At 44.8% G+C, this 26,522-nt stretch overlaps 1 protein-coding gene across 10 annotated transcripts in view; it reads left to right on the forward strand.

Moving 5' to 3' along the window:
• The window catches only part of LOC126199361 (transcriptional enhancer factor TEF-1), an 835,913-nt gene that overhangs the window by 591,165 nt on the left and 218,226 nt on the right, over positions 1-26,522 (forward strand). For 8 of the 10 annotated variants that reach the window (XM_049936232.1, XM_049936230.1, XM_049936227.1 and 5 more), the window contains exon 2: positions 8,730-8,780. The exons of the other annotated variants lie outside the window; for them this stretch is intronic. In XM_049936232.1, the coding sequence (XP_049792189.1) occupies positions 8,741-8,780 (40 nt within the window). In that variant the 5' untranslated portion in view covers positions 8,730-8,740. The remainder of the gene's footprint in view (positions 1-8,729; positions 8,781-26,522) is intronic. 10 annotated transcript variants of the gene reach the window in all.

The raw sequence follows: 26,522 nt of genomic DNA on the forward strand, positions 1-26,522 counted from the left end.
ATTTTTTTAGCCATTAAAGAAGCTCAGAATAAAATTTTCCACTGCTAGGCCGATCTCAAGAGTTCTTCCGAGCATCGTTGGTGACGTTGCTGACGCCTATTGAAGGTTATCCATTTGCCGTCAGGTGGACGTAGAGCCCAAGCCTTCCTCCTGTTTAAAATAAACGTTATCTAGACGTTAAATACCTCCGTAGAAATAACTTAAGCTTCAAAATTTTAGTATCAGATATATCAATTTATCGAATGAGCACCCTTATAAAATGAATGAGTAAATTATGCGATTGTCTTTTGAACAGCTCATGCTGAATGTCCTCTTTAGATGACATTTATTGTCTTCGATCTTTTGGACACTACGGACGCATTTCCTGGATCTAGAAATTACAACAGACCGTCACAGCTGTTTTATGGAATCGCGGTTTCTCTCGCCTCCCGTTTGGCAACAGCGCACGCCACGTCCATTGCCCTCCCGATTTCCTTCTTCCGTGCTGTTAACATTCCCTATGTCTATTCTATATAATATAATTAATTAATTTCATTTGTTTTCATCAGATAATTAATAAAGAGGTACTGAATCGAATTTGGGAGAAAAAGCTTTACGGTGCAACAGGAAATAATTTGATGTTGGAAGGAGTAAATATTATTGAGACATCTATAGGTTTGAATACTGTAAGCAGGTTCAAATAAATGTATTGTGTACTTGTTATGTAGACATGTGAAGACTTGCATAGGGTAAACTGGCATGGGAAGCTGCATCAAACCATTTTTCCGATATATATCTACAAAAACAGTAAAAGTAGATGCAGCTGTGTGGGTTTTAGCTATCTATAAGGGACAATCAAAGACTTTCCTTTTGAGGGCGTTGCTGCAGCATATATGCGAAGTAGGGCGACTCCGATGCGTGTATATAAGCACCGACATGTAAGCAAGGGACTAGTGCGTATTTGTCTCTTTTAGAAGGGCGTGCTGTAAAACGGAAATGTGAATTATGTCGACGTTACTACCAAGTGCATCCAAACACGACCAACGTGTGCTGTCATCATTTACTTCGCTGCCGAAGGACACACACATTAAACATCCATCGGAGAATGAAGAATGTGTGTGAGCAACTAAGGTGAAATGTCGGGGAAAACTGCGACATGGGGTGCAGCTGTTTGATGAGAACGCACATCCCCGTATCGCAAATGTCGTAACGCACAAGTTAAGCCAACTCAAGTGGGAGACGTTCCCGCCCTAAATTGCTGATCTCTCTGCATACGATTATCACACCTTCGATCCCGTAAAAAAGAGCTGTAAAGATCGAAGGTTCCTGTTGCGCGGGGATGAGCGGCGTGCGGTTATGGAATTCGCCACGTAGCAGGACACGGTGTCCCACCAAACGGGTACCTTCAACTTGATGCATCGGTGGCATGGTTGCCGATATATATGCCTGATTGGCGTACTGATTCTGGACTGTACGGCCTGAGAACGTCTAGAACAAGGGAGTCGCAGCTATCAGGTCAGGCTGTACGACGAATATCCGGTAGATTCATCCATATTTTCTCATCATTCCTGACGAGACTAATAGTGACGTCTCCCCCATAAATGTCGCAACACAGAGATGTCTTCAGAAGAAACGCAGTTATCTACCGTGAAAGCAGACAACGCGGTAAGCTGCGTGAGTTAATCCGTGAAGAGAACCCAGTATTCTGGGCATTTCACGAGAGAGAGAGAGAGAGATAGAGAGAGAGAGAGAGAGAGAGAGAGAGAGAGAGAGAGAGAGAGAAGTATCCCCCTGATGCATATATACAATATATAAAATAGAAATACCCAATAAATAAAATATAAACTATACAATTACAGTGTACAATTCTTCCGTAAGAGCAGTAACTGGAGTACCGGGTCCACCTCCCTTTGAAATTGATTGTCTCCCCTCTTTAATCATTTTAAACCACCTTCGAGCTGTGCTGTAGGGAACAACAGACTCTCCATAGGCCTCCTGTAACACTGAATAGGCCTCAGCTGAGGATTCGTTGAGACGAAAGCAGAATTTCAAAGCGGCATGTTATTCCTCGCGTGTTACCTCCATTGCAGCGGTAGGCGATACTGAACATGTCTGACCTTGCCTACCCCCTCACAGGCGGTAACCAGGAGTCCCAACAATGAACTACTACCACGTATTTGTAGCACATTAAGCTAACAGAATATCATAAGATTAAATTTTAACGCGACAAATTATGACCGTAAAAAATTATGATCTTTCTTTATTGAACAGCCCTCGTAAGTAGTTTTGGACGTGTAACAATATTTACTATTGCAGACAAAGAACCTTTGCAGAATTCTTCATTAAAGTCGCCATTCCTCGTCAATATTTCACTACACTAATGTTAGAGAAATTCGGGCACATGCGGAGGAGTATCGACAGTATTTGTTTCCGCGTACCATTCGCGAGTAGGGGAGAGAGGAAAGGGAATCGTACACCACGTACCCTCCGCAGGCTTACGTGCAGATGTAGAGGAGCCAAAATGACTCGGAATTATTAATGAAGAGAGCGACAGGTCAATTTGAAATACGTTCCCGTTGACAGGAACAACAGGCTTTGGTTATTAGCTGGTGTCCGGCGGCATACGCTCACACAAGAGACCTGGAGACGTGCTGCCGTTTCCGCAGCAGTGGCTTCCGTGATAGCCCGCGGCTTCTGCTCCGGGAGCGCATCGCCCCGGGTAGGGACAGCCATTCTGCTTCTCCCCCCCACTCCCCCCCCCCTTCGCCCCTTTTTCTTAACATTTAATGCAAATGCGTTTCGCGTGTTCGTCGGCCATTTCTGGAACGATGCCCACGTCAAGAATTAGTTGTTTGTTGCCCATTATTCTTCGGGAGAGGGCATTTACGAATTCAAGGATTATGCAGATTGCTAAATAGCTCTGCCCTCAATTGTGGGACTCCTGCAGACTAGTCTTTGTAACGAAAGCTCGGATTCCGCGTTACAGACATGGCAACTGTAATCATCTATTTTCGTTTCCTGTCGAGATTTGCGGTGTTCCAGTTTTTTTCCCCGTTCCGAACTAATGTCGGGAACCCTTCATTTGATCTTGTGCTGAGCTCATGGGTAGTTACACTGCCAGATTGTTGCTCTTAGCAACTACCTGAGAACCGGCTTATTACTCAGGTATTGCTTTTGATCAGCGTTGGAACAATAACAAAAAAATTTGTAACAAGAAGCAGTTGTGAGTTGGAGATACAGAAGCAGTTAATGTCGATGTCTACCTTTAAGTCGTGTGACACCAAGGCCTGGTGCATGTCTTTCAGTTGGACGCCACTTCGGCGACTTCTGTATTCTGAAAGCCAACTGCACCCGATTTTTTCCCTTCCAAGTATTAGTCAGGCCCAATGTTGCTTATCTTTGGTGATCGGTCGGGAACCAGTGTTGTCGTTCGGAAGTAACTGTTCCACAATACGTTATTTGATTATCCGGTCATCACTTGTATATGGGACGTAGCCCTATCTTCAAGCTGGCTCCTGCGAACATAAGGAGCTTGAAAATGTGGCTTCGCCGCCAAAACTAGCAGTGAGCACATAAATGACGAAATTGTGTACATCCACATGATTATTCTGCAGATCACACCTAAGTGCGTGGCAGAGGTTTCACAGAACAACTTTGACTAATACTTCGCCTTAACGCTCTCGAATAGCACATGGGTTAAACGAGTACTTGAATCTTACAGTGCGAGCTCTTACTTCTCTGTCTTATCACTGGGAACCTAACCTAACGTAAGGGAAAGTACACCATACCGTACAAGAGGGCAGACAAGTGTAGTGCAGGCACTCTCTCTAGTATACCTGTCGCATCTTCTAAATATTCTGCCAGTAAAGTGCAGTGTTGGGTACGCCTTCCCCACAACACTATCTATGTGATCGTTCCAGTTTAACTCGTTCGTAAAGTAATCCCTAGGTATTTAATTGACCTTTCACCATTCAGATTTTTTTGTAATTTAGCGTGCAACCTAAATTTAACGGGTTCCTTACTCTTGTAGATGGTTTCGCACTTTCCATTATTTAGAGTCATTTGCCGCCTACTCCACCATGCGGATATCTTATCTAAATCATTTCACAATTGTTTTTACCCTTTTTTTGACGACCTTACAAATGACAGCATTGCCTGCAAACAATCAGAGAGCTACTCAGACACACTCTCGTAAACGTTTGTATAAACTAGGGACGGTCAGGGAACGCCAGTAATCACTTCTGTTCTACTCGATGACTTTACGTTAATTTCTACAAACTGTGGCCTTTCTAACAGGAAATGACTGATCCAGTCGCAGACCTGAGACGATACGTCGTAGGCATGCATTGTGATTGGAAGTCGCTTTTGAGGAACAAACTCAAAAGCCTTCTGGAGATGCAGAAATGTGGAATCGACTTGAGATCCCCTGTTGATAGCACTCATTACTTCGTGTGAATAAAGAGCTACTTGTGTTTCACAAGAACGATATTCTCTGAACGCATGCCTACTGTGTTAATAGACAGTATTCTTCGAGGTAGTTCATAATGTTAGAACACAGTATTTGCTCCACTGCAAATCGATGCGATTGATATGGGTTTGTAGTTCAGTTGTGGGTCAGCAAATGGAACTAATAATATGTTCCGGTTGTCATGTATAACTTGTGCCTTTTCTAATGGTCAGGAATTATCTACTTTAATTTCACTACAGTGTAAACTAACGTACTTCTAATAGCATCAAATACTCCTCCGCCAACTGTGTTTAATCTGTCATTTCTGAATACCGCTATGTGTTCATAAAAACCTCGGATGAACTTATCTCCGGCCTTAGCCAGCTTTCGGTCCCTACAAACTACTTGAACTTCTGTGCTTTCTGTTAGCTCTTGGAGCTCTAGTACCGGTTGTTACTAGATCTGCTCTCCTTTACCCTGCACTCTTTGAGACTGAAGCGCTTTTTGTGTTTCCTCAAGACCCTCTACACTGCAGCCTACACAGTTGCAGAACCGCCTGAGCATCTGATTAAGATCCTTCATTCAGCTCTGTTTAGAGATCCGCAATCGGTCCTGTCGACGATGCAAGACTGGTATAGTCTTTACCGCTTCCGATAACCGCCGGAAACAAGAGAGAAGCACTTCAGAAAGTAAACGTGTCACTAGTACCGACGTTAGCCGCCACGTGCAGTTGGCCAGCACCCTGTGCTCTTCATGGCATCCAGAAAAACCCGTTTCACACCTGGGATGACTCTCCCCGTTATCGCACAAAGTGCACACTCGACTCCCTAAGGGGCCCGCGTTACGCGTCTAATATTGGAGCTCCCAATTACCAGTGATCCGACTCTGTAAATGTCCGGAGCTTGCTGGTCGAGAGGCTTCTGCCGATAACAGGACAAGCGACTGTATCTGGCTCAGGAACTTTATTAGCCACAGATAGCTCCTGAAACCTATTTGTCAGACGTGACTGCAGGTATTTCGAGCGGCTTTCTAGAAGGTCTTTAAATGCGTGCCATACCTGAAACAACGTACCACTTGACTATATGGGAGGGGTCAACCTCTATGCAGGCAATGATGGACTGATCAGGGGAACGAAGGACGTGCTTGGACGTATCTTGGATTTTCGAAGTTCGCCTTTCCCTCCCGCCCCCCTTACACACACACACACACACACACACACACACACACACACACACACACACACACACACAGTGATCCTTCAAGCTGTATAAGGGTCACCAATTCAGCTCCCATCCGAATACATCAATCATAGTCCCTGTCCATACTAGAGACGGCACAACTCTACACTACACAGTTACTAAAATCGGGGTACAGTGCCTAGTAAATACACAACACACAGCAATTTAAGAACTGAAACTGCAAGACACACAGGTAAATCAAAATGTGTCATTTTAGTTCAAAGATCGTAAAACAATTCACAAACGAACACTGTGCCACAGTTTTCTCCTTTACATCCATGCATGTTTCGGGGAAGTTTCACCACAGTCAGTGGCTGCATTTTCTGTCCTTAATAGCACGCACCGATGTTAATGTGCTATTAAGAAAATAAAATTAGCTCAGGAACGATGGATTGAAAAGAAGAAACTTTTGTTTAAAACAATTTTAATACATCATTTATTTTAAGTTCCGGTTGCACACTTTTTTTTTTACAGTAAGACTAGTTTCGATCTCCCTGGATCATCTTCAGATCTACGTGCTTACTTCAGCAACCCGTCGTGTCTGTATCAAAACCACACATCAGAATACTATTTGGAGGAAGCTGTGTTAACAGATTCAGCCAAAGTCCTCAAAAATTTCCGTCAGCGAACTGCGTCCGTTGTAAAGCTCAAAGCGACTTGGCTGAAAGGTAGGGGGTCATTCTGAATATGGTATTCTAAACGATGTCCCGTTAGATAATGTCCATGAGTTATGTATGCTATTTGCTTTGGCTCAAGCAGAATTGTGTAAATGAGTTCAACGTATAGGTAGTGCGCGTAAAGAAGGAAAACCCTCTTTGAAGCGTAGCAGTTACTTTTGTTTTGCTTGACGCGATTCTGTTGCCGCATGCTGTCGACTTCCTGTAGTTAATTATTCTAGGGTAGTTGGATATTGTGGCGATGATTGCGTTACCATTTGTCCTCGAAAATAAGTATCTCATCCCTATAGAAGTATTAAACCCGTGCGTAATATTCCACACAAAAACAGTTCGCAGCTAAGCTGCTATTGTGTAAACAAAGCTTAGCTACAGTTATGTAGACAGTCTGGTACATTGCCTCTCCGATGATGAATAGACCTGCCGTCAAATGCAAGTTCTAGCGACGCGATGAAGAGTAAATTGTAGTCGGCCGCTGTAACTTGAGAAGTAGCAGCTCTGTGTGAACGGTTAGCGAGCATCGTGGCGCAACCACATAACTGTTCGAAGAAAGAAGGAAAGAGCCGGCTTCTAATGGCAATCCAATAGTTGACGGATGATGCTTTTCTCATCAATACTTCTCCAGTCACAACACTGATGCCACTGAAGCAGATCGTTAACGGTGTAACGTTGTATTCGTTAGTTCGCTATTCATTACATCGCCGGATTACATTTCTCGTCCGCTCCTTGGATCGTTGCCCGCGTGGTCAGTAGTATCTTACACAGAATCCCTTCATCGGTTTACACTGTGTCGTGATTCTGTACGTGCTGGCAACCTGGTGATCATGTGCCTCTGCTCCCAATGCAGCCCACATACTGTTGATTTAAATCCTATGAACTGAAATACTGGAACAATAAACTCCTCTCTCCTGTTATCGCGTCGTCGCTATTTATCTATTTTGACCAAGGAGGAGGCAAAATTGCTTAATATTACGTGCTCAGCGTACACTACGAAGATGCTATAAATAACAACACCCCCCCCCCTCTCTCTCTCTCTCTCTCTCTCTCTCTCTCTCTCTCTCTCTCTCTCTCTGTGTGTGTGTGTGTGTGTGTGTGTGTGTGTGTGTGTGTGTGTGTGTGTGTCCTCTAGATCTGACAATCTGACAGTTGTCAGTGTAAAAAGAGAAAATACCACATGAAATCTACCTTTGATTTAATCGCATAATAGTTACCGGGTAAAGTAGTAGTAAAATATTCACGTGGAGTCATTCAGTTCCTTTACTTGTTGTAAACCAAGCAATGTTTGCTAAATTTTAAAGGTGTCGTTTTACTCTCATTGAACACGCATTTCTTGTAAAGACATGCGCTTTTTCTTTGTAATCAAATTTCTCGCCCATGCCCGTCATCGTAATACGTGAAATTTACGTCCAGAAGAAACAATGCGGTATCGAACCTGATAATTTTCAAAAATAAAATTCAATGATGCAGTTAATGCACGCGCTGTTGTAAGTGAACAGTTATTTAGTTATAAGCGTCGGAAATCACGAGGTATAAGGGGCAGTCAGATGAAAGCGGGACCATGAAATGGTTCCATTAAAAGATAATCACCACGCGGGTTAAGACATGTAAGTCACTAGGGGACAAGACGGTCCATTCCTCTTTCGTGGTCCGAATGTGGCGGGTGTTCGGTTTTCATTTGACTGCCTCCTCATATGTACTTGTATATTGTTTTTCCTTCTGTGTCAGCGTGTTAGTACATTTTCAACATTAATTTTTACATTAAATTTCTGGTTTACACATTCGATGTCATATTACAGAATGAATTTTCGCTCTGCAAGCGGAGTGTGTGTTTCTTTTGAAACTTTCTGGCAGACCGGGTCTCGATGCCGGAAACTCTGCCTTTCACTGGCAGATGCGATTGTCTGTCACGATGTTACAGTCTCCTCGTATTTAACAGTGCTAACCAAAAGGAACAGACAGTGTGGTTTTTTTTCCACAAGTTTTCACGTCTTGTGATTTAAGCCTACCATGGTAATTCAAGCATGACACACTGGTGTCCTGAAGAATGCGTAGGAAATAATTTATCTGAAAATTTACTTTCTTTATTTAGTTTTAATATCAGCTATACAAAAGTTTCCTTCCGGCCACCTGTTTGGTTATAGGAAGTCTCGAAGCACTCAAATACATGCCTTTAGCTTCACTGTAGCAGTGTAAATGAATGGTTTGTGCATGCATTTGTCGTTTCACTATTATCATGTGTAGTAGATTTTTGACGCCTTGTAGTAGCGTCGTGACGGTTAGACTGCATGTGTTTGCTGTCCCCAGAGATTTGACCCTCGCATGTATCGTAGCGTACCCTTTGTAGAGAGAAATGATGGCAGAGGCACTGAAATGTGTTGTGCGTGGTTTCAGGGCGTTGTGCTATGTACGCGGAGGTGGGCAAGGAGTCCATGGACCACCTAGGTAAGCGGCGGCGCCTTTCCCAGTGTTTTGTCTAGGTGTGTGTGTTTTGTCTAGGTGTGTGTGTGTGTGTGTGTGTGTGTGTGTGGCCGGCACTGCTGCGTAGACACTGGGATTGCTCTCAGCGCGGGCGCGACCGCGGCAGCCAGCCTCTGTGTGCTTTGTAAATCTGCCTTCACAAGATACTGCCAGACAGGCATGGAGGAAACGAACTTCAAGGGCCCTTGTGGGGAGAATTGCCGCCACTTTGCGCTTGCTGTATCCCTAGAAAGGCAGTATTGTAGCAGACGTCCTTGCCCACAAGCTAGCAAAATAACCTAATGTTTGACTTACAGCAATTAGCCCTGCGGATGAGTGAAAAGTACGTGACAGAGAATACTTTTTATTGCGCCGTACGTTACTGTTTCTTTCTTTACCATTCGCGGATGGAAAGCGTAGGGAGAATCAAGGCTTGTAAGTCTTTGTGCAAGCCATGATTTGCTTAATTTTATCTGCGTTGGATACTGAAAATAATTTATAGTTTCTGGCCTGAATCACGATTGTCGCATGATGTACGGATTCTTCAGGTGTCCGCCGTTTAAGATTTTTCATCATTTCTGTTATATATTTCCCATGTAATGGCCGGAGACGTTCAGTGAGCACATTGATTTTCACTAGAAAGTTAATTTGTCAATGCTCACAAAACTGTGTAGTGGCTATACCAGTCTCGACTGTCCACTAATTCTCAGTAAGCACCTAAGTATGTCTGGGCGATGGCTGCGTCACAACATGTTGTAACATTACTTCAGAAACGAAGTTAGGCATTATTGTTACTGATCAAGTAACTTTTATTGAAAGCTGCAAACATTTAAAAGTTGACACTGGTACATGATACTGTTGGTCAACCTAATCAGTAACACTCTGTAAATAACAAGCGTTCAATTCCTCGACGATAGAAATCTGTTCCTTTGTCACGGAACGATTCGACAACCAGTGCGTAGACGTCCTCGTCGCTGGAAAAAAAAATACCGTATAGAATTGCCTCACAGATAACTGCATCATTTGCAAAAGGCCTCAGATTGTAACTGAAACTATCCTCTTATTCGTTTACGTACAACACGTACAATAATGACTGAGACTATATGTATGTAGCACAACATTGAACGGAAGTCAATGATGGACTTTGAAGAAAGCGGAAAAGAAGAGAAATGAAGCGTTTGAGATGTGGTGCTATAGAAGAACATTGAAAATTAGATGGACTGATAAGAAAGCGGTTTCTTCGCGAAATCAGCGGAGAGAGAAGCACGCGGAAAACATCAGTACGAAGAAGGGACAAGATGATAGGATATGTGGTAAGGCAGCAAGAAGTAAATTCCATGTTAGCCGAGGGAACGGTAAAGAGTAGAATCTGGACAGGAAGACTGAGGTGGGGGTGTATCCAAAAAATAATGAGGACTTTGGGTGCAAGTGCGTCTCTAAGATGACGATGTTGGCACGAGAGGAATTCATGGCGTCGACATCAAAACAGTCCGAAGGCTGGTGATCCTCAAAATAGCAAGTCATCCTCAAAAAAGCAACGCCTCTATTACACTCTTCTGGATCATACCAAATGTTACTTCAACGTCTCTGCATAATTCTCCATTTAGTATCTACTGCCTAATGGTATATTCACCCACTGTTTCTTAAAGACTCATCATCCAAGGGTCTATACTTCGTTTCCGAACCACTTACGTACTAATGAAATTGCCGTATCGTGGACATTATCAATCTCGATTCCTATACAATGCTGTAAAAAAAATGTTCACTTCCTTCAGCATTTAGCGTTTGCTTAATGGCCGTAAGAGGACCACAACCTAACCATGAAAAACACTCCCGTATTGCAAAGCCTCCTTATTTGCACTTCACTGCTGCACCACACATGTTGGAAGGTAACGTTCTTTTGGCATTTGCCAAACCCTAACCCTTCCATCGTATTGCTACAGGGTAGAGCGTGACTCATCGCTCCAAATCAATCGTTTCCATTCGCTCACTGTCCAGTGCTTTCCCTCTATACACCACCTCAAGCGCCGCTTAACATTGGCAACAGAAATCTGTGGCTTATGAGGAGCTGCTCGAACATTGTACCGCATTCTTTTTAACTCCCTACGCACAGACTTTGTGCCAGCCGTAGTGCTCCTAGCAATTTATAACTCTAGAGTGATTAATTCCACCGGTTACATGAACTTTTTTACCACCACCCGCCGCAATGTTTAATATTCCCTATTCATCAATATATAAGGTCTGTTCTTTGTTTAGCGGTGGTTGTTCCTTCGCCAGCTTTAGGAGGGTCGAAATGTCCGCGATGGGTTTGTTGCTCAGGTACTTAGTCCACATTTTGAAGTCAGTGTCATCTCCTGACATCCATTCTGCTGTTATTGCTTCTCTTCCGACAACACAGTACTTCACATCTACTTTTATACAGGTCTCTCCGCCTCGCGTGGCATCTAGTGGTCAGTTCTGCGTTGCATTGGAGTCTCCGGATACTTCAGATCTAGTAGATGTTGGTTGCAACTGAAATGACTTGCCACTGTCTTCATCAAACCATTCTCCGAATTCAGTACGGGGAAAGGTGGCGCAGTGGTAACACACTAATCTAGCTTCGGGAGGAAGAAGATTAAAAATACTGTCCTGCTATCCTGATGTGGTTTTTTCTACCAAATCTAATAAAACAGCTGCTGGGATGCTACTCATGAAAAGGACATGACCTGTTTTCTTCCATATCCTTACCCCGTTGGGCATATACTCACTTTCTAACGACTTTGTCGTTGACAGCACGCTAAACCCTAATCTTCCTGCCTTCCTTCAGACACTGAAAGTCATTACAACCACATAAACCTTGTTCCACTGTAATTAATGCTGGCTGTATTACTAACGTTAGCTAAAGCCATGTAAACTGCTAAAAAGAAGTGTCTTCTCTCGGGCGGCTGTACAGCTCCTTTGTTATAGTAGCAAGCACCGGCAGTACCTGCTGTTATTGGCAGTCGGAAGGAAATCCGTTAAGTAACGGTAGCTGCTGCCCGTGGCGACAGAGAGAGAGATTGAAGGTTGGAAGTGCTACCTCTTCAGGTCTAACGTGCTTTGCCGTCACTTCTCAGCCCACGCGATGAAGAGAAAGTGTGGACAACACTATGTTAGGTGATCGTGCACAGTTTGCGTACCCAGAAGTTCTGTAATATAGCGTCTTCGGCTCTTTATTTTACACCTGTCTTTGAAGTTGTCTTGATTTTCTTGTGGAGGCCTTCGCTTTTTCCAGGTTTGTGCCGGGTTAACACGTTTGCTACATATCAATTTCAGATTCACCTCTCAAATTCCTTTAAAAATATCTGTGTTTGGCATTTGTTCACAGCTTGTAAGAAGATTTTCTTTGCCCTCTACATCAGTTCTCAGCGAAATCCTGTAAAGCGTGCTCAAGAGGGTAAGTTTATTGCACTGCACACATCATTACCCCCCTTGCCGTTGACGGTCGGAGTTGTGGAATCATTGATTGTATAGCTCTGTGCGCTTTGTTTTTATTAGCTCAATCAAATATATTGTCTAAGGGACCGATTGGTAGAAAAATGATGTTACAATTTTTGACGTTGGTTTCTGCGAGATAAAGTTTGTCTTCCTTAGAACATGGGAAATTTGTGTTAACCTGTCTCAAAGAAGTGTGTGACAACTCTCACTGCCCTTTGTACACGTGATATTTACTCTGCAGTCTGACGTGGTATGGATCTCAAACTCCAGAGCTATATTCCTCTTTTACCCCGGAAAATGAAGCTATTTTCTTTGAATTGTTGCGTCCTTGTAGCAAATGAACAGTCCAGCAATCACAAATTGTAGTCATGGAAACAGCGATTTCGACGCTATTCGGATTTTGATATGAGCGTGGAAGGGAAGCAGTATATTACACCCATTGTGGATGACAAACTGCAACTGTGATTTAAATTGGCGATTGATATAGGTATGCTACCATTCTCTTCTTGAATTTGATGCGATTTATTGTACCGTTAACCAGTTTTCGAGCCACTATAGGCTTGTCATCAGACACAAAAGTTAGAGAAGCATTACATTTTGACTATGTGCAGCTTGGAAATTAAGATGGTGATTGTATTGCGTCTTGATATTGATGACAAATTCATGAACATTTTAGCCAGGGGCACGCGCGCTAGTGCGTTTGACACACGCACGCACGCGTGTTTGTGTGCGTGCAACACACATCCATTTAAACCTCCTTATTGTAGTGAAACCTTGGTCTCTCACTAAAAATTTTACGTATCGTTCTTCAAAAGATGAATTCTCCCAGAATCAATCGCAGGAGACAAAAAGAAACAAAAAAAAAATAGGTATTAATCTGGGAGTGATGGGAGGGGGGAGGGGGGGAGGGAGGCGGAGGCAGGAAGAGATAATGACCACAGCTCATTACAGATAAGTGTTGATGCGTACTTGAAGTCTTCGGCATGCGAGAAATTGCAGATTTCCTGTCTTGTTAAGAACTCCCCTCATTATTGTATTTCGCTTTCTAATTGAAGGTGGCGCAAGTGATCGTTATTTCAAAGTGTTTCTGCCTTGATCATAAACTGATTATATCTATTTTCAGTGCCTGACAGAATAACTTACTGTCATAATACGTTTTTCATTCTGTCAATCAGTACTCTTGAGATGAAGAGCCCCGGAGAATTGCTCACAGTGTAAATATATGTGAACTCTTGATCACTGGAACTGAAGACTGGATCAAAAGCGATAGCAAATAGTCATCGTCAGAGAGCATCATATTCGAAGCACAAACTAATGCTTGGACTGTATGGAGACGAGAGGGATTTGTGCGTGCTTGCACTAAACGCTCAGTAATGCATGACTGTCCAGCATACGGTTGTGTAGCCGGGTTTACGCTAGCGAGTTTTTCCGTCGGATCAAGCGTTACGAGTGAGCGACTGTCCACCACGGCGTGTCGGCTGGTCAGCAGAGGCTGATGTTTTATAGACGGGCCGGGGCGCGAGAGGTGCTGCTCTATTGATGAGCAGCCGCATAAGCTGCTGGCGCCGCTAAGCTGGCTCTTCATTACCGCAGCGGGTCCGAGGCCCTGAAATATTCAGCGCGGCTTAAAGGCCACCCATTAGCCACACACCTGTTCGCCGCCCATCCATCGACCTCCCCACAAGCGACACGTGCTGATGTGATGCGTGTGTTGTTTAGTTTTGCACACGATTCACCCTCTGCAAAGCGGACTCAACGGCGGTACCTGTCGAAGAAGCGAACCTGTGTTAGGGAACCGTAAAATGTTGCGAAAAGTTAAAATGAAGAGGTCAGCGTTGACTTCATGTTACATATGCAGAGGTCGACGGAAGACAGCACTACCCCACAAGAGCGTATTTTGAATTATTACGTTCTATATGCACAGTTAAATTTAATGATACAATAACTTGATACAAATCCGTTTGTTACAGACGGTTCTTTCCAGCGATACATGCGCAGTTAGCTGTTACCTGCTAGTGGTGCATTCGAATGCATGATACGTTACGTTGTCAGACTAATCCTTATGAAACCGAGAATTATCACTTTCTTCCGCCAACCTCTTTGTATATACTCTACTGTCCATTAAAATTGCTACACCAAGAAGAAATGCAGATGATAAAGGGGCATTCATTGGACAAATATATTATACTAGAACTGACATGTGATTACATTTTCACGCAATTTGGGTGCATAGATCATGAGAAATCAGTACCCACAACAACCACCTCTGGCCGTAATAACGACCTTGATACGCCTGGGCATTGAGTCAAACAGAGCTTAGATGGCGTGTACAGGTACAGCTGCCCATGCAGCTTCAACACGATATCACAGTTCATCAAGAGTAGTGACTGGCGTATTGTGACGAACCAGTTGCTCGGCCACCATTGACCACACGTTTTCAATTGGAGAGAGATTTGGAGAACGTGCTGGCCAGGGCAGCAGTCAAACATTTTCTGTATGCAGAAAGGCCCGTACAGGACCTGCAACACGCGGTCGCGCATTATCCTGCTGAAATGTAGGGTTTCGCAGAGTTCGAATGAAGGGTAGAGCCACGGGTCGTAACACATCTGAAATGTAACGTCCACTGTTCAAAGTGCCGTTAATGCGAACAAGACGTTACCGAGACGTGTAGCCAATGGCACCCCATACCATCACGCCGGCTGATACGCCAGTATGGCGATGACGAATACACGCTTCCAATGTGCGTTCACCGCGATGTCACCAAACACGGATGCGACCATCATGACGCTGTAAACAGAAGCTGGATTCATCCGAAAAAATGACGTTTTGCCATTCATGCACCCAGGTTCGTCGTTGAGTACACCATCGCAGGCGCTCCTGTCTGTGATCGAGCGTCAGGAGTAACCGGAGCCATGGTCTCCGAGCTGATAGTCCATGCTGCTGCAAACGTCGTCGAACTGTTCGTGCAGATGGTTGCTGGCTGTTGACTCAGGCACTGAGACGTGGCTGCACGATCCGTTACAGCCATGCGGATAAGATGCCTGTCATCTCGACTGCTAGTGATACGAGGCCGTTGGGATCCAGCACGGCGTTCCGTATTACCCTCCTGAACCCACCGATTCCATATTCTGCTAACAGTCATTGGATCTCTACCGACGCGAGCAGCAATGTCGCGATACGATAAACCGCAATCGCGATAGGCTACAAACCGACCTTTATCGAAGTCGGAAACGTGATGGTACGCATTTCTCCTCCTTACACGAGGCATCACAACAAATGTTTCACCAGGCAGCGCCGGTCAACTGCTGTTTGTGTCTGAGCAATCGGTTGGAAACTTTCTTCATGTCAACACATTGTAGGTGTCGCCACCGGTGCCAACCTTGTGTGAATGCTCTGAAAAGCTAATCATTTGCATATCACAGCATCTTCTACCTGTCGGTTAAATTTTGCGTCTGTAGCACGTCATCTCCGTGGTGTAGCAGTTCTAATGGCCAGTAGTGTATGTGTAATTCAAAGGCACGAACATAAATGCAAAAAGACAACAGTTTATGTAGTAGACAGTTCTTGTAACGATCGCATTACAGTGTCAACCTGTCAAATGCCTGAATAAACACCTTTTGACGTGCGGGAAGTGTCAGTGAGGTGCTGGAAGGTACTGACAGGGACGTGGAGCGGTGCCGACTCCAGTGTCATGACCATCTGCGCAAGGTTTCTCAATTGAGGATCCACGGCGCGAGCAGACCGACCGAGGTGGTCTCACAGATTGTCGATTGGATTTGATGGCGGGAAGTTTGGTGGTCAGGGCAACACGGTTAACTCATCCTTGTGTTCTCCGAACCACACACGTGCACTGCTAGTTGCGTAACACGTTGCATTGTGTTGCTGGTAGATGCCATCGTACCGAAGAAGAAATAAACTTCATGGAGAGGTGGACATTATCCGCAAGGATATATTCATACTTGTGTTTATGCAGTGTGCGTTCCAGAATGACGAGATCACCCAGGGAATGTCAGGAAGACATTCCCCAGACCATAACACTCCCTCCTTCCGACGATTGTTGCAAGGTCGTACGCGCCAACGGCCATTTGTCGAATGAAGCATAGCACTGCGTCTTCAGGCCACAAGTGGCCCATCGGGACCGTCCGACCGCCGTGTCATCCTCAATGAGGATGCGGATAGAGTGGCGTATGGTCAGCACACCGCTCTCCCGGTCGTTATGATGTTTTTTTTTTGACCGGAGCCGCTACTATTCGGTCGAGTAGCTCCTCAGTTGGCATCACGAGGCTGAGTGCACCCCGAAAAAATACAGCACATGGCGGCGCGGATGGTCACCCATCCAAGTGCCGGCCACGCCCGAGAGCGCTTAACTTCGGTGATCTGACGGAGTCCGGTGTATCCACTGCAGGAAGGCCGTTGCCTCGGATTAAGCATCAAATGTGATTAATCTGGAAAGGCCACCTGTCGCCACTCAGTGGACGTCCGCTTCGAGACTAGCGTGCAAATTCCAGCCTTCGTCGCTGGCGAACAACAGTCATCACGCCTACATGAACCAGGCGCCTGCTGCTCAGACCCGTACTCATCAGTGTTTGCTGAAGACATTGTTGGGAGCCCCTTGGTTCATCTGGGCGGTCAGTGGGTCAACAGGGCTACGTCTTCGCCTGAATACTCCGTATCCGTCGTTCACTCCTGTCTTCTATGACCCTTGGTGTACCACACTTGCCTCGGTGTCGGTTTTGGATAGCGCTATTTTGCCATGCACGGACTGCCTTAACTTCGGCAGCACGAGAGCAGTTTTGAAACTTAGCCATTTCGAAGGTGCTTCCACGCGTGGCCCGAAACCCAACGATCATGCCCTTTTGGACGTCATATACATCGCTCCGTTTCCCCGTTACGGCACAGACTGCACTGGTTTCTACTTTCCCCTGGACACTCTAGTGCTGCCGTCTGTGAGATGTTACTGCACGTTGACGTCGAACATAGGCGGTGGCCACATTAATGTGACTGTGCCGCGTAGAACTTCATACTAGAGTGCACACAGTGTGTAAGGAGCATTCAGAAAGAAAGGAGCCGGTAGCTGTAAAATGAAAAACGCTGAAGGGATTATAATACCGCTGCCTACGGAAGATGGTGTGGTCGCAAGAAGAGCGCTGAGGCCCCAAACCCACCGTTAGAGAGATACGGGCGCACATCCATGTGACGACAGAGCGAACACGTGCACGCGTCGAACATTCACTGCAGTAAGTCGTGCTGAAAACGGTGAAATGGAGGCTTCAGAAGGAGAGCAAAGGGGCGCAGTGCGTTTGCGGACTGTGGAAGGAGTGCGGGGGACTAGTGTCCGTTGCAAAGGTCTGGCGTGCCACGAGCGATACATGGAAAGACGGCTGTCGTTGGCCTGTGACACAAGATCTGGAACCTCACTCGGCACTACCGATGCCATTGTCCAGCAGGTGGGAGAAAGGCGAGCTAAAATGTCAACCGTTGCTCCACGGGTCAAATTGAGTGTCTGAATTATTATTGACGTGGAGTGCTCTCCGTAAACTTCCCGATGATTTGTCTTCCCCGCACTCCTTCCGTTGTCAGGAAACGCTCTAGACCCATTTGCACCTCTTCCTAAGCCTCTATTTCTGCTTTCAGCACTACTGAGCTCAGTGGGCAGTCGACCCGTACACGTCCTCGCTCTGGGCGGATGTGCCTGTGTCACTCTAGCGGCAAGTTTTGAGCCTCAGCGCTTACAGGGACCACACTTTTAATGAAATTACGATCTCTTAAATCGGTTTTCATTCTACAGCCTCCGGCTCGTCTCTTTTTGAATGCCCCTTGTAACTTGACCCGTAGCTGGACAGAAACCGCAATAGGAAAGGGAACGACGGTGGTGGTGGTGGTGGTGGTGGTGGTGGTGGTGGCGGTGGCGGCGGCGGCGGCGGCGGCGGCTCCCGAACGACCACCCGACCACCTTGCGGTATAGGAGAGTGGCAGTTCGACAGATGAAGCTTATGCAAAAACGTGTATATCTCATAACTTGCAAGCTACAGCTGGAATCTGTCTGTAAACTGAAAAGCGAGCAGCATTGCGGGTGGATTAGGTAGCCTTTTCCGGAAAACGCCTTACGTGCTGTACGGGCACACCAACAATCAGTTCTCCGAGTAGCAGTGCAGTACAGCGCAGCGTGCTGTGATGTACGAAGATTCTGTTGATGTGCGTTTCTTGCATTGGTTAGTTACTTCAGTATTCCGTACAGCATTGGCACATTTAGTGAAATATAGACGCTCCGGAGCACTGCCACTCATTTAAAAGGCGCACAGTGGAAGGGCCAAAATAACGTTGGGAAACAGTTTGGTGTCGTAAAGGTTATGTCGGTACAACCAGTAATTCGAGAAATACAGACGTTCAGAGTAAGCAGTATCTCATTAGAGTACCGAAAAATAAATAGTCGCATAAACAAGGGATCAACCAAAGAAACACTAGTCCAACCATGCTGCCACAAGCAGTATTTAAAAACAAATCAAAAGGATAAAAAAATTTAGCTTTGTGCGTGATGTCGCTTACTACGATACCTACATTGTAAAATAAAGAATGCAAAAAGTTTTGTGTGTCAGTCCCGCAAGAGGGATGGATCAAATTAATGTATTGTCTTGTGTGTGTTGCTGGAAAAAGGAGGAGAAATTAAAGGGAAGTAGGAAAAAAACCACATAAGTACATTTTATTACCACTAGAGCATTTATTGATTTCTCCATCATGTATGATTATGTATTCATTATGACGTTTAATCTTTTCTCTCACACAATACCGGAGATTTTACCCGTTTTTCTAAAAAAGCATGATCTCTTTTCCTTTCTGCACTTCCTTAGCCACAGAGTTTGAATTGTGGTGTAAATATCGAAGTGCTAAGTGATTCATTTAGCAGCTGTAGAGAATGTGAAATGGGTGTGGAATGGAAACTGAAGTGACAAATTGATCAACAAAATAGTCTATTTTTTCTTTAGACAGGGCACTTATGTGGCGATGGGAAAGTCAGTATTTCATTGGCCTTCATCGATCCGACTGATCGATGATGCAGTACTCTTCAAATGGTTCAAATGGCTCTGAGCACTATGGGACTCAACATCTTAGGTCATAAGTCCCCTAGAACTTAGCCGGCCGCGGTGGTCTAGCGGTTCTGGCGCTGCAGTCCGGAACCGCGGGACTGCTACGGTCGCAGGTTCGAATCCTGCCTCGGGCATGGGTGTGTGTGATGTCCTTAGGTTAGTTAGGTTTAAGTAGTTCTAAGTTCTAGGGGACTTATGACCTAAGATGTTGAGTCCCATAGTGCTCAGAGCCATTTGAACCATTTTTTAGAACTTAGAACTACTTAAACCCAACTAACCTAAGGACATCACACACACCCATGCCCGAGGCAGGATTCGAACCTGCGACCGTAGCAGTCCCGCGGTTCCGGACTGCAGCGCCAGAACCGCTAGACCACCGCGGCCGGCTGCAGTACTCTTCCCCAGAATAGCCTTCACTACTTTTTTTTTTTTTTTTGATCAGTCTGCTGACTGGTTTGATGCGGACGCCACGAATTCCTTTCCTGTGCTAACCTCTTCATCTCAGAGTAGCACTTGCAACCTACGTCCTCAATTATTTGCTTGACGTATTCCAATCTCTGTCTTCCTCTACAGTTTCTGCCCTCTACAGCTCCCTCTAGTACTATGGAAGTCATTCCCTCATGTCTTAGCAGATGTCCTATCATCCTGTCCCTTCTCCTTACCAGTGTTTTCCCGAGTCTGCTTTTGATGTCCTCCTTGCTCCGTCCGTTATTGGTTATTTTACTGCCTAGGTAGCAGAATTCCTTAACTTCATTGTCTTCGTGACCATCAATCCTGATGTTAAGTTTCTCGCTGTTCTCATTTCTACTACTTCTCATTACTTTCGTCTTTCTCCGATTTACCCTCAAACCATACCGTGTACTCATTAGACTGTCCATTCCGTTCAGCAGATCATTTAATTCTTCTTCACTTTCACTCAGGATAGCAATGTCATCAGCGAATCGTATCATTGATATCCTTTCACCTTGTATTTTAATTCCACTTCTGAACCTTTCTTTTATTTCCATCATTGCTTTCTCGATGTACAGATTGAAGAGTAGGGGCGAAAGGTTACAGCCTTGTCTTACACCCTTCTTAATACGAGCACTTCGTTCTTGATCGTCCACTCTTATTATTCCCTCTTGGTTGTTGTACATATTGTATATGACCCGTCTCTCCCTATAGCTTATCCCTACTTTTTTCAGAATCTCGAACAGCTTGCACCATTTTATATTATCGAACGCTTTTTCCAGGTGGACAAATCCTATGAAAGTGTCCTGATTTTTCTTTAGTCTTGCTTCCAATATTAGCCGTAACGTCAGAATTGCCTCTCTCGTCCGTTTACTTTTCCCAAAGCCAAACTGATCGTCACCTAGCGCATTCTCAATTTTCTTTTCCATTCTTCTGTATATTATTCTTGTAAGCAGCTTCGATGCATGAGCTGTTAAGCTGATTGTGCGATAATTCTCGCACTTGTCAGCTCTTGCCGTCTTCGGAATTGTGTGGATGACCTCCAAAGCTCTTTTAAATTCCGATTCTAATACTGGATCCCCTATCTCTTCTAAATCGACTCCTGTTTCTTCTTCTATCACATCAGACAAATCTTCACCCTCAGAGGCTTTCAATGTATTCTTTCCACCTATCTGCTCTCTCCTCTGCATTTAACAGTGGAATTCCCGTTGCACTCTTAATGTTACCACCGTTGCTTTTAATGTCACCAAAGGTTGTTTTGACTTTCCTGTATGTTGAGTCTGTCCTTCCGACAATCATATCTTTTTCGATGTCTTCACATTTTTCCTGCAGCCATTTCGTCTTAGCTTCCCTGCACTTCCTATGTATTTCATTCCTCAGCGACTTGTATTTCTGTATTCCTGATTTTCCCGGAACATGTTTGTACTTCCTCCTTTCATCAATCAACTGAAGTATTTCTTCTGTTACCCAAGGTTTCTTCGCAGCTACCTTCTTTGTACCTATGTTTTCCTTCCCAACTTCTGTGATGGCCCTTTTTAGAGATGTCCATTCCTCTTCAACTGTACTGCTTACTGCGCTATTCCTTATTGCTGTATCTATAGCGTTAGAGAACTTCAAACGTATCTCGTCATTCCTTAGTACTTCCGTATCCCACTTCTTTGCGTATTGATTCTTCCTGACTAATGTCTTGAACTTCAGCCTACTCTTCATCACAACTATATTGTGATCTGAGTCTATATCTGCTCCTGGGTACGCCTTACAGTCCAGTATCTGATTTCGGAATCTCTGTCTGACCATGATGTAATCTAATTGAAATCTTCCCGTATCTCCCGGCCTTTTCCAAGTATACCTCCTCCTCTTGTGATTCTTGAACAGGGTATTCGCTATTACTAGCTGAAACTTGTTACAGAACTCAATTAGTATTTCTCCTCTTTCATTCCTTGTCCCAAGCCCATATTCTCCTGTAACCTTTTCTTCTACTCCTTCCCCTACAACTGCATTCCAGTCGCCCATGACTATTAGATTTTCGTCCCCCTTTACATACTGCATTACCCTTTCAATATCCTCATACACTTTCTCTATCTGTACATCTTCAGCTTGCGACGTCGGCATGTATACCTGAACTATCGTTGTCGGTGTTGGTCTGCTGTCGATTCTGATTATAACAACCCGGTCACTGAACTGTTCACAGTAACACACCCTCTGCCCTACCTTCATATTCATAACGAATCCTACACCTGTTATACCATTTTCTGCTGCTGTTGATATTACCCGATACTCATCTGACCAGAAATCCTTGTCTTCGTTCCACTTCACTGACCCCTACTATATCTAGATTGAGCCTTTGCATTTCCGTTTTCAGATTTTCTAGTTTCCCTACCACGTTCAAGCTTCTGACATTCCACGCCCCGACTCGTAGAACGTTATCCTTTCGTTTATTCAATCTTTTTCTCATGGTAACCTCCCCCTTGGCAGTCCCCTCCCGGAGATCCGAATGGGGGACTATTCCGGAATCTTTTGCCAGTGGAGAGATCACCATGACACTTCAATTACAGGCCACATGTCCTGTGGATACACGTTACGTGTCTTTAATGCAGTGGTTTCCATGGCCTTCTGCATTCTCATGTCGTTGATCATTGCTGATTCTTCCGCCTTTAGGGGCAATTTCCCACCCCTAGGACAAGAGAGTGCCCTGAACCTCTATCCGCTCCTCCGCCCTCTTTGACAAGGCCGTTGGCAGAATGAGGCTGACTTCTTATGCCGGAAGTCTTCGGCCGCCAATGTTGATTATTTATCAAAATTTAGGCAGTGGCGGGGATAGAACCCGGGACCGAAGACGTTTTGATTATGAATCAAAGACGCCACCCCTAGACCACTATGGAGACAAAAATTCTTTTAAGCATCTGTTCGTGGTAGTGAGATTAACCTTTCAACTACCATAGGTAACAAGTAAAAGTTGATAATCCGGAATTTATACTCTGCTGTCTTAGTGCTACTGTGTCCGCTGTAGTGACTCTAAGAGAGAAACTTTTCAGGAGAAACCGAAATTCCTCTCTGCGCTTAAGTGTGTGGTGCTTTTCAGTAATAGCTGGCATCTGCTTCCGCACTGTGGCAGATTTTACTGTCTGCTGCTCCTCAATTTGGGACGTATTGTGTCAATCCCTGGGTACACAGCACTACACCGCTTCACGTGCATGGGTGGCCTTAGTTACATACCGACGCCGCACTGTATATCTACTCGGATGTTCCAAAGAGGGAATGACTAGGCTCTCAGTGTCATAACATAACTAATTGACTCTCTCTGCCGCTCGGCAGTAAGAGAATACTCAATAACAACCCGCTGTTTATATGGTATCGCGGAAACAAGACATGAGAAAGCGTGCGGTCACATTGTGTTTTAAAAGTCCTATTACAGACTCGTAGGAGTTGTAGAGGGGACTTTGTAGAGAGAGTTTTGACCAGAGGATCCGGATATTCACTATTTGGATGTAAAATAAGTTTGAAAATTGGAATTTAAGATCTACCGCCTCGCGGGTACGTACGTAATGGTAGAACTGCACATTTTCCGGATCGCCTCAGTCCATCATATACCATTCTCTTCCGACTACAACAACTTCTGCGAGAAAGTATGCGTAGGAAGGAGAAAGTATGCGTCGCAGATACACCTTGGGCAACGAACAGTAGGGTCACCATGTGGAGCAGCTCCTGTAAAGCACACAGGCCAGAGGTCATTGTCTCCGCTGTGTGCGTGCCATGAAAGCGGGAGATTTGAAAGGAACGCGGTCTTCAAATTTATTTTATGTCCAAACCGTACAGCTCTGGCCATGGATTCATTATCAAAAGTTGATCTACGAAGTTCCCTCTAAACCCCTAGAAGATCGTGATAGGAATTGTGAAACACCGTGTAGAAGAAAACGTGAAAAAGAGGCGAAGTTCGGCGGACAGGTAAGGCGCATACGAAGTCAAGAAAAGGGAAATTATTCTGGAGACAGACGGGGTTGTGCGGATCAGTACCTCTGACTTGAAACTAATCAGAGAAGTGACAGTGAGATTTACATGTTGGCTACATAACGCAGGGCTAATAACTCTTATTACATCCCCAGGTGCCCGTTGAGAAATATTGAACCTACCGGTACCACTTATCTACTGTGACCCGTGAAGTCATCAAAATGACGGACATATAAACAACTCGTCGATATCCAATATGCTTAAAATGCACGTAGCAACAAGAATTTAAGTTAGGCTTTCGCGGCGACATGTCATTGCAGTAAAATGTTCTGGGGCTTCTCGCCCTCTCATTTCGTACTGCATCCGCGATGTTCGTGCAAGTGTAACGTCGTACATCACATCACATCATTACGTTGCGGTTCCATCCCGACGTATGGTATCAGCAGGTTCAACCGTCAAATGTCAGAAACTGTAACTAGCTCGATTTCTTGCACATAAAGTATTTTTGATACTTGTATTTTCGCAATACTTGAGACATGTTTTTGCGGAGTAAATCTAGAACCCGTGATATATCCTGCAGTTCTTTTTTTTTTTTCTTGTTTGATAGGATGTGAATATTGTTTATGCAACAACTTCACATCATGGATTAAATGTCTTTAACTAAGTAAATGCCTTGTCTCGGCATCCTGCTTACAGCGGCATAGATTCGCATGGTGTAGTGACTGTAGTTCTGCACCTAGCTCGCTGGCATTATTGTGTGTGACAGCATGGCGGAGTCGTGGAATGGAGCAGCACCTACGTACATGCCTCTCTCCCCCTCAGCGCATTACAGTGGCCGCCGACCAATCCGGTGTTGGCAACGTCGACAGCTGGCTGGTTGGGCATTCAAACGCCAGGCAGCTGCGCGCCCAGATTCTATCTGCCCGCAACCGTCGCATTCCGAACGATCTGTACCGGAAGCACCAGGAATTCGCTCTGCTCACAATTAAGCTTTCTGAGCATCTGCCTCTGTCCATCGGGGAACGCCGGCAGAAAACTTCCTGGAGGAGGACATAGGGGCGATTTACAGTATCCATAAAATTATCATAACTTTATCTTGCACCGCTTTATACAAAGAATTGAATGAAAAATGTTCCTCCTGTCATATTCGTTTCACCGTTCAACTTTCAGAGCGCCTTAAAGTAGACCGACCACATGAAATAAATTGTAAGAAAATAGATGCCAGGTTGATTCGTTGGAAGAATATTAAGGAAATGTAATTCGTTCACATAACAAGAGACTTGCAAAGACTTTCAGAGCGCCTTAAAGTAGACTGACCACATGAAATAAATTGTAAGAAAATAGATGCCAGGTTGATTCGTTGGAAGAATATTAAGGAAATGTAATTCGTTCACATAACAAGAGACTTGCAAACACTTGTTCGATCGATTCCTGAGTGTTGCTCATCAATCTGGGACTCTTCAAAGATTGGATTAATAGAAGAGAGAGAGACAAGAATAGACCGATTTGTCAAGGGATCCTCTAGTTGGCGCGAGAGCGTTTTGAAGACCCTCGCCAAATTCCTGTCGCAGACGCTGCAAGAGGGACGTTGTGCATCACGGTGAAATTTATTTTTGAAATACTTACGTTCCAAAAAGAGTCGGGCAATATTACTTACTCCCCCAGGCATCTCGGGAAATGGCCACAGCGAGAAACTCCGATAAATTACAGCTCTTACCGAGGTTTATTGACAAACATTCTTCCCACGCGCCATTCGCGAAAGGAATAGAGAAGGTGGAAAACGATCGTCCTACCAGAAGTACCCTTCGTCACACACTGTAAGGTGGCTTGCGACGTACACAAAGTTATTTTGCTTAATAGGATCAAATTGCAGGCAAAGATCAATGAGAGGATAATAGCAAAATAGGTCATATGAAGGTACAACCAATTGGCGTTGGTAATAAAAGGTGTAAAACATGTTCTCGATGTCAGCACCAGGCATGTGGCCACCCAGCATGGCGTAAAGCAGACAACCGTGTGGAAAGTTATCCACAACTGCCACATTGTACTACATATAATGTGCGCAGTACTTATTTCCTACGGACTTGCCTCCGCGGCGACGGTGTCGCTGGTTCGTCGCACAAGCCGTTACAGGATCTTTGTCATCCATCCTATTTGCAGCTTTCATAACACCCACCTGTAGGCTACGGAGAAACCTCGTGGTTTGGTGGCAGCGAACCATCAGCACCGGTTTAGCCTCAATGTGTGCCCGAGGATTATTGGCGAACGCCTAGTGGGGCCAGTTGTTCTTCCACGACTCACAGCGTAGCCACACCGGGCACGGGTGACCCTTGCCTACACGGATGGAAGATGTGCCTTTGGTGTTACAAAGGGTAATAATGTATTAGATGATGGTGCTTCAACTCACTGGCCTCTTAAATTTGGAGCTAAAATACTTGTAAGAACAGGACATTCCCACTTGCCTGGTGTGTTCTAATGTGTGCTTTTAATCACTGAGTCCTGTACTGTCAAATATCTTTTATATGAAATCTCTGTATTGCACTTTGTGTCGAACTCCCTTGCCTTTCGCTAGCAGGTGATTTTAAAGTGATCACGATGGGCGCTTGATAACGACTTTACGTGTTACTTTCCTGACAGTATGAAGACTCTTTGCAGTAGAACCTGTTTAGCTGTCACGTATCCATAAAATGCGACCAAAACATTTTTGGAAATAAGAGTGTATTTCAAGCAGATATTATGCTCCAATTTGATGTCAAATTTATGAATTCTAAAACGCGGCCACTAGTAT

Source organism: Schistocerca nitens, chromosome 8 (assembly GCF_023898315.1).
Source record: "Schistocerca nitens isolate TAMUIC-IGC-003100 chromosome 8, iqSchNite1.1, whole genome shotgun sequence".
NCBI lineage: Eukaryota > Metazoa > Arthropoda > Insecta > Orthoptera > Acrididae > Schistocerca > Schistocerca nitens.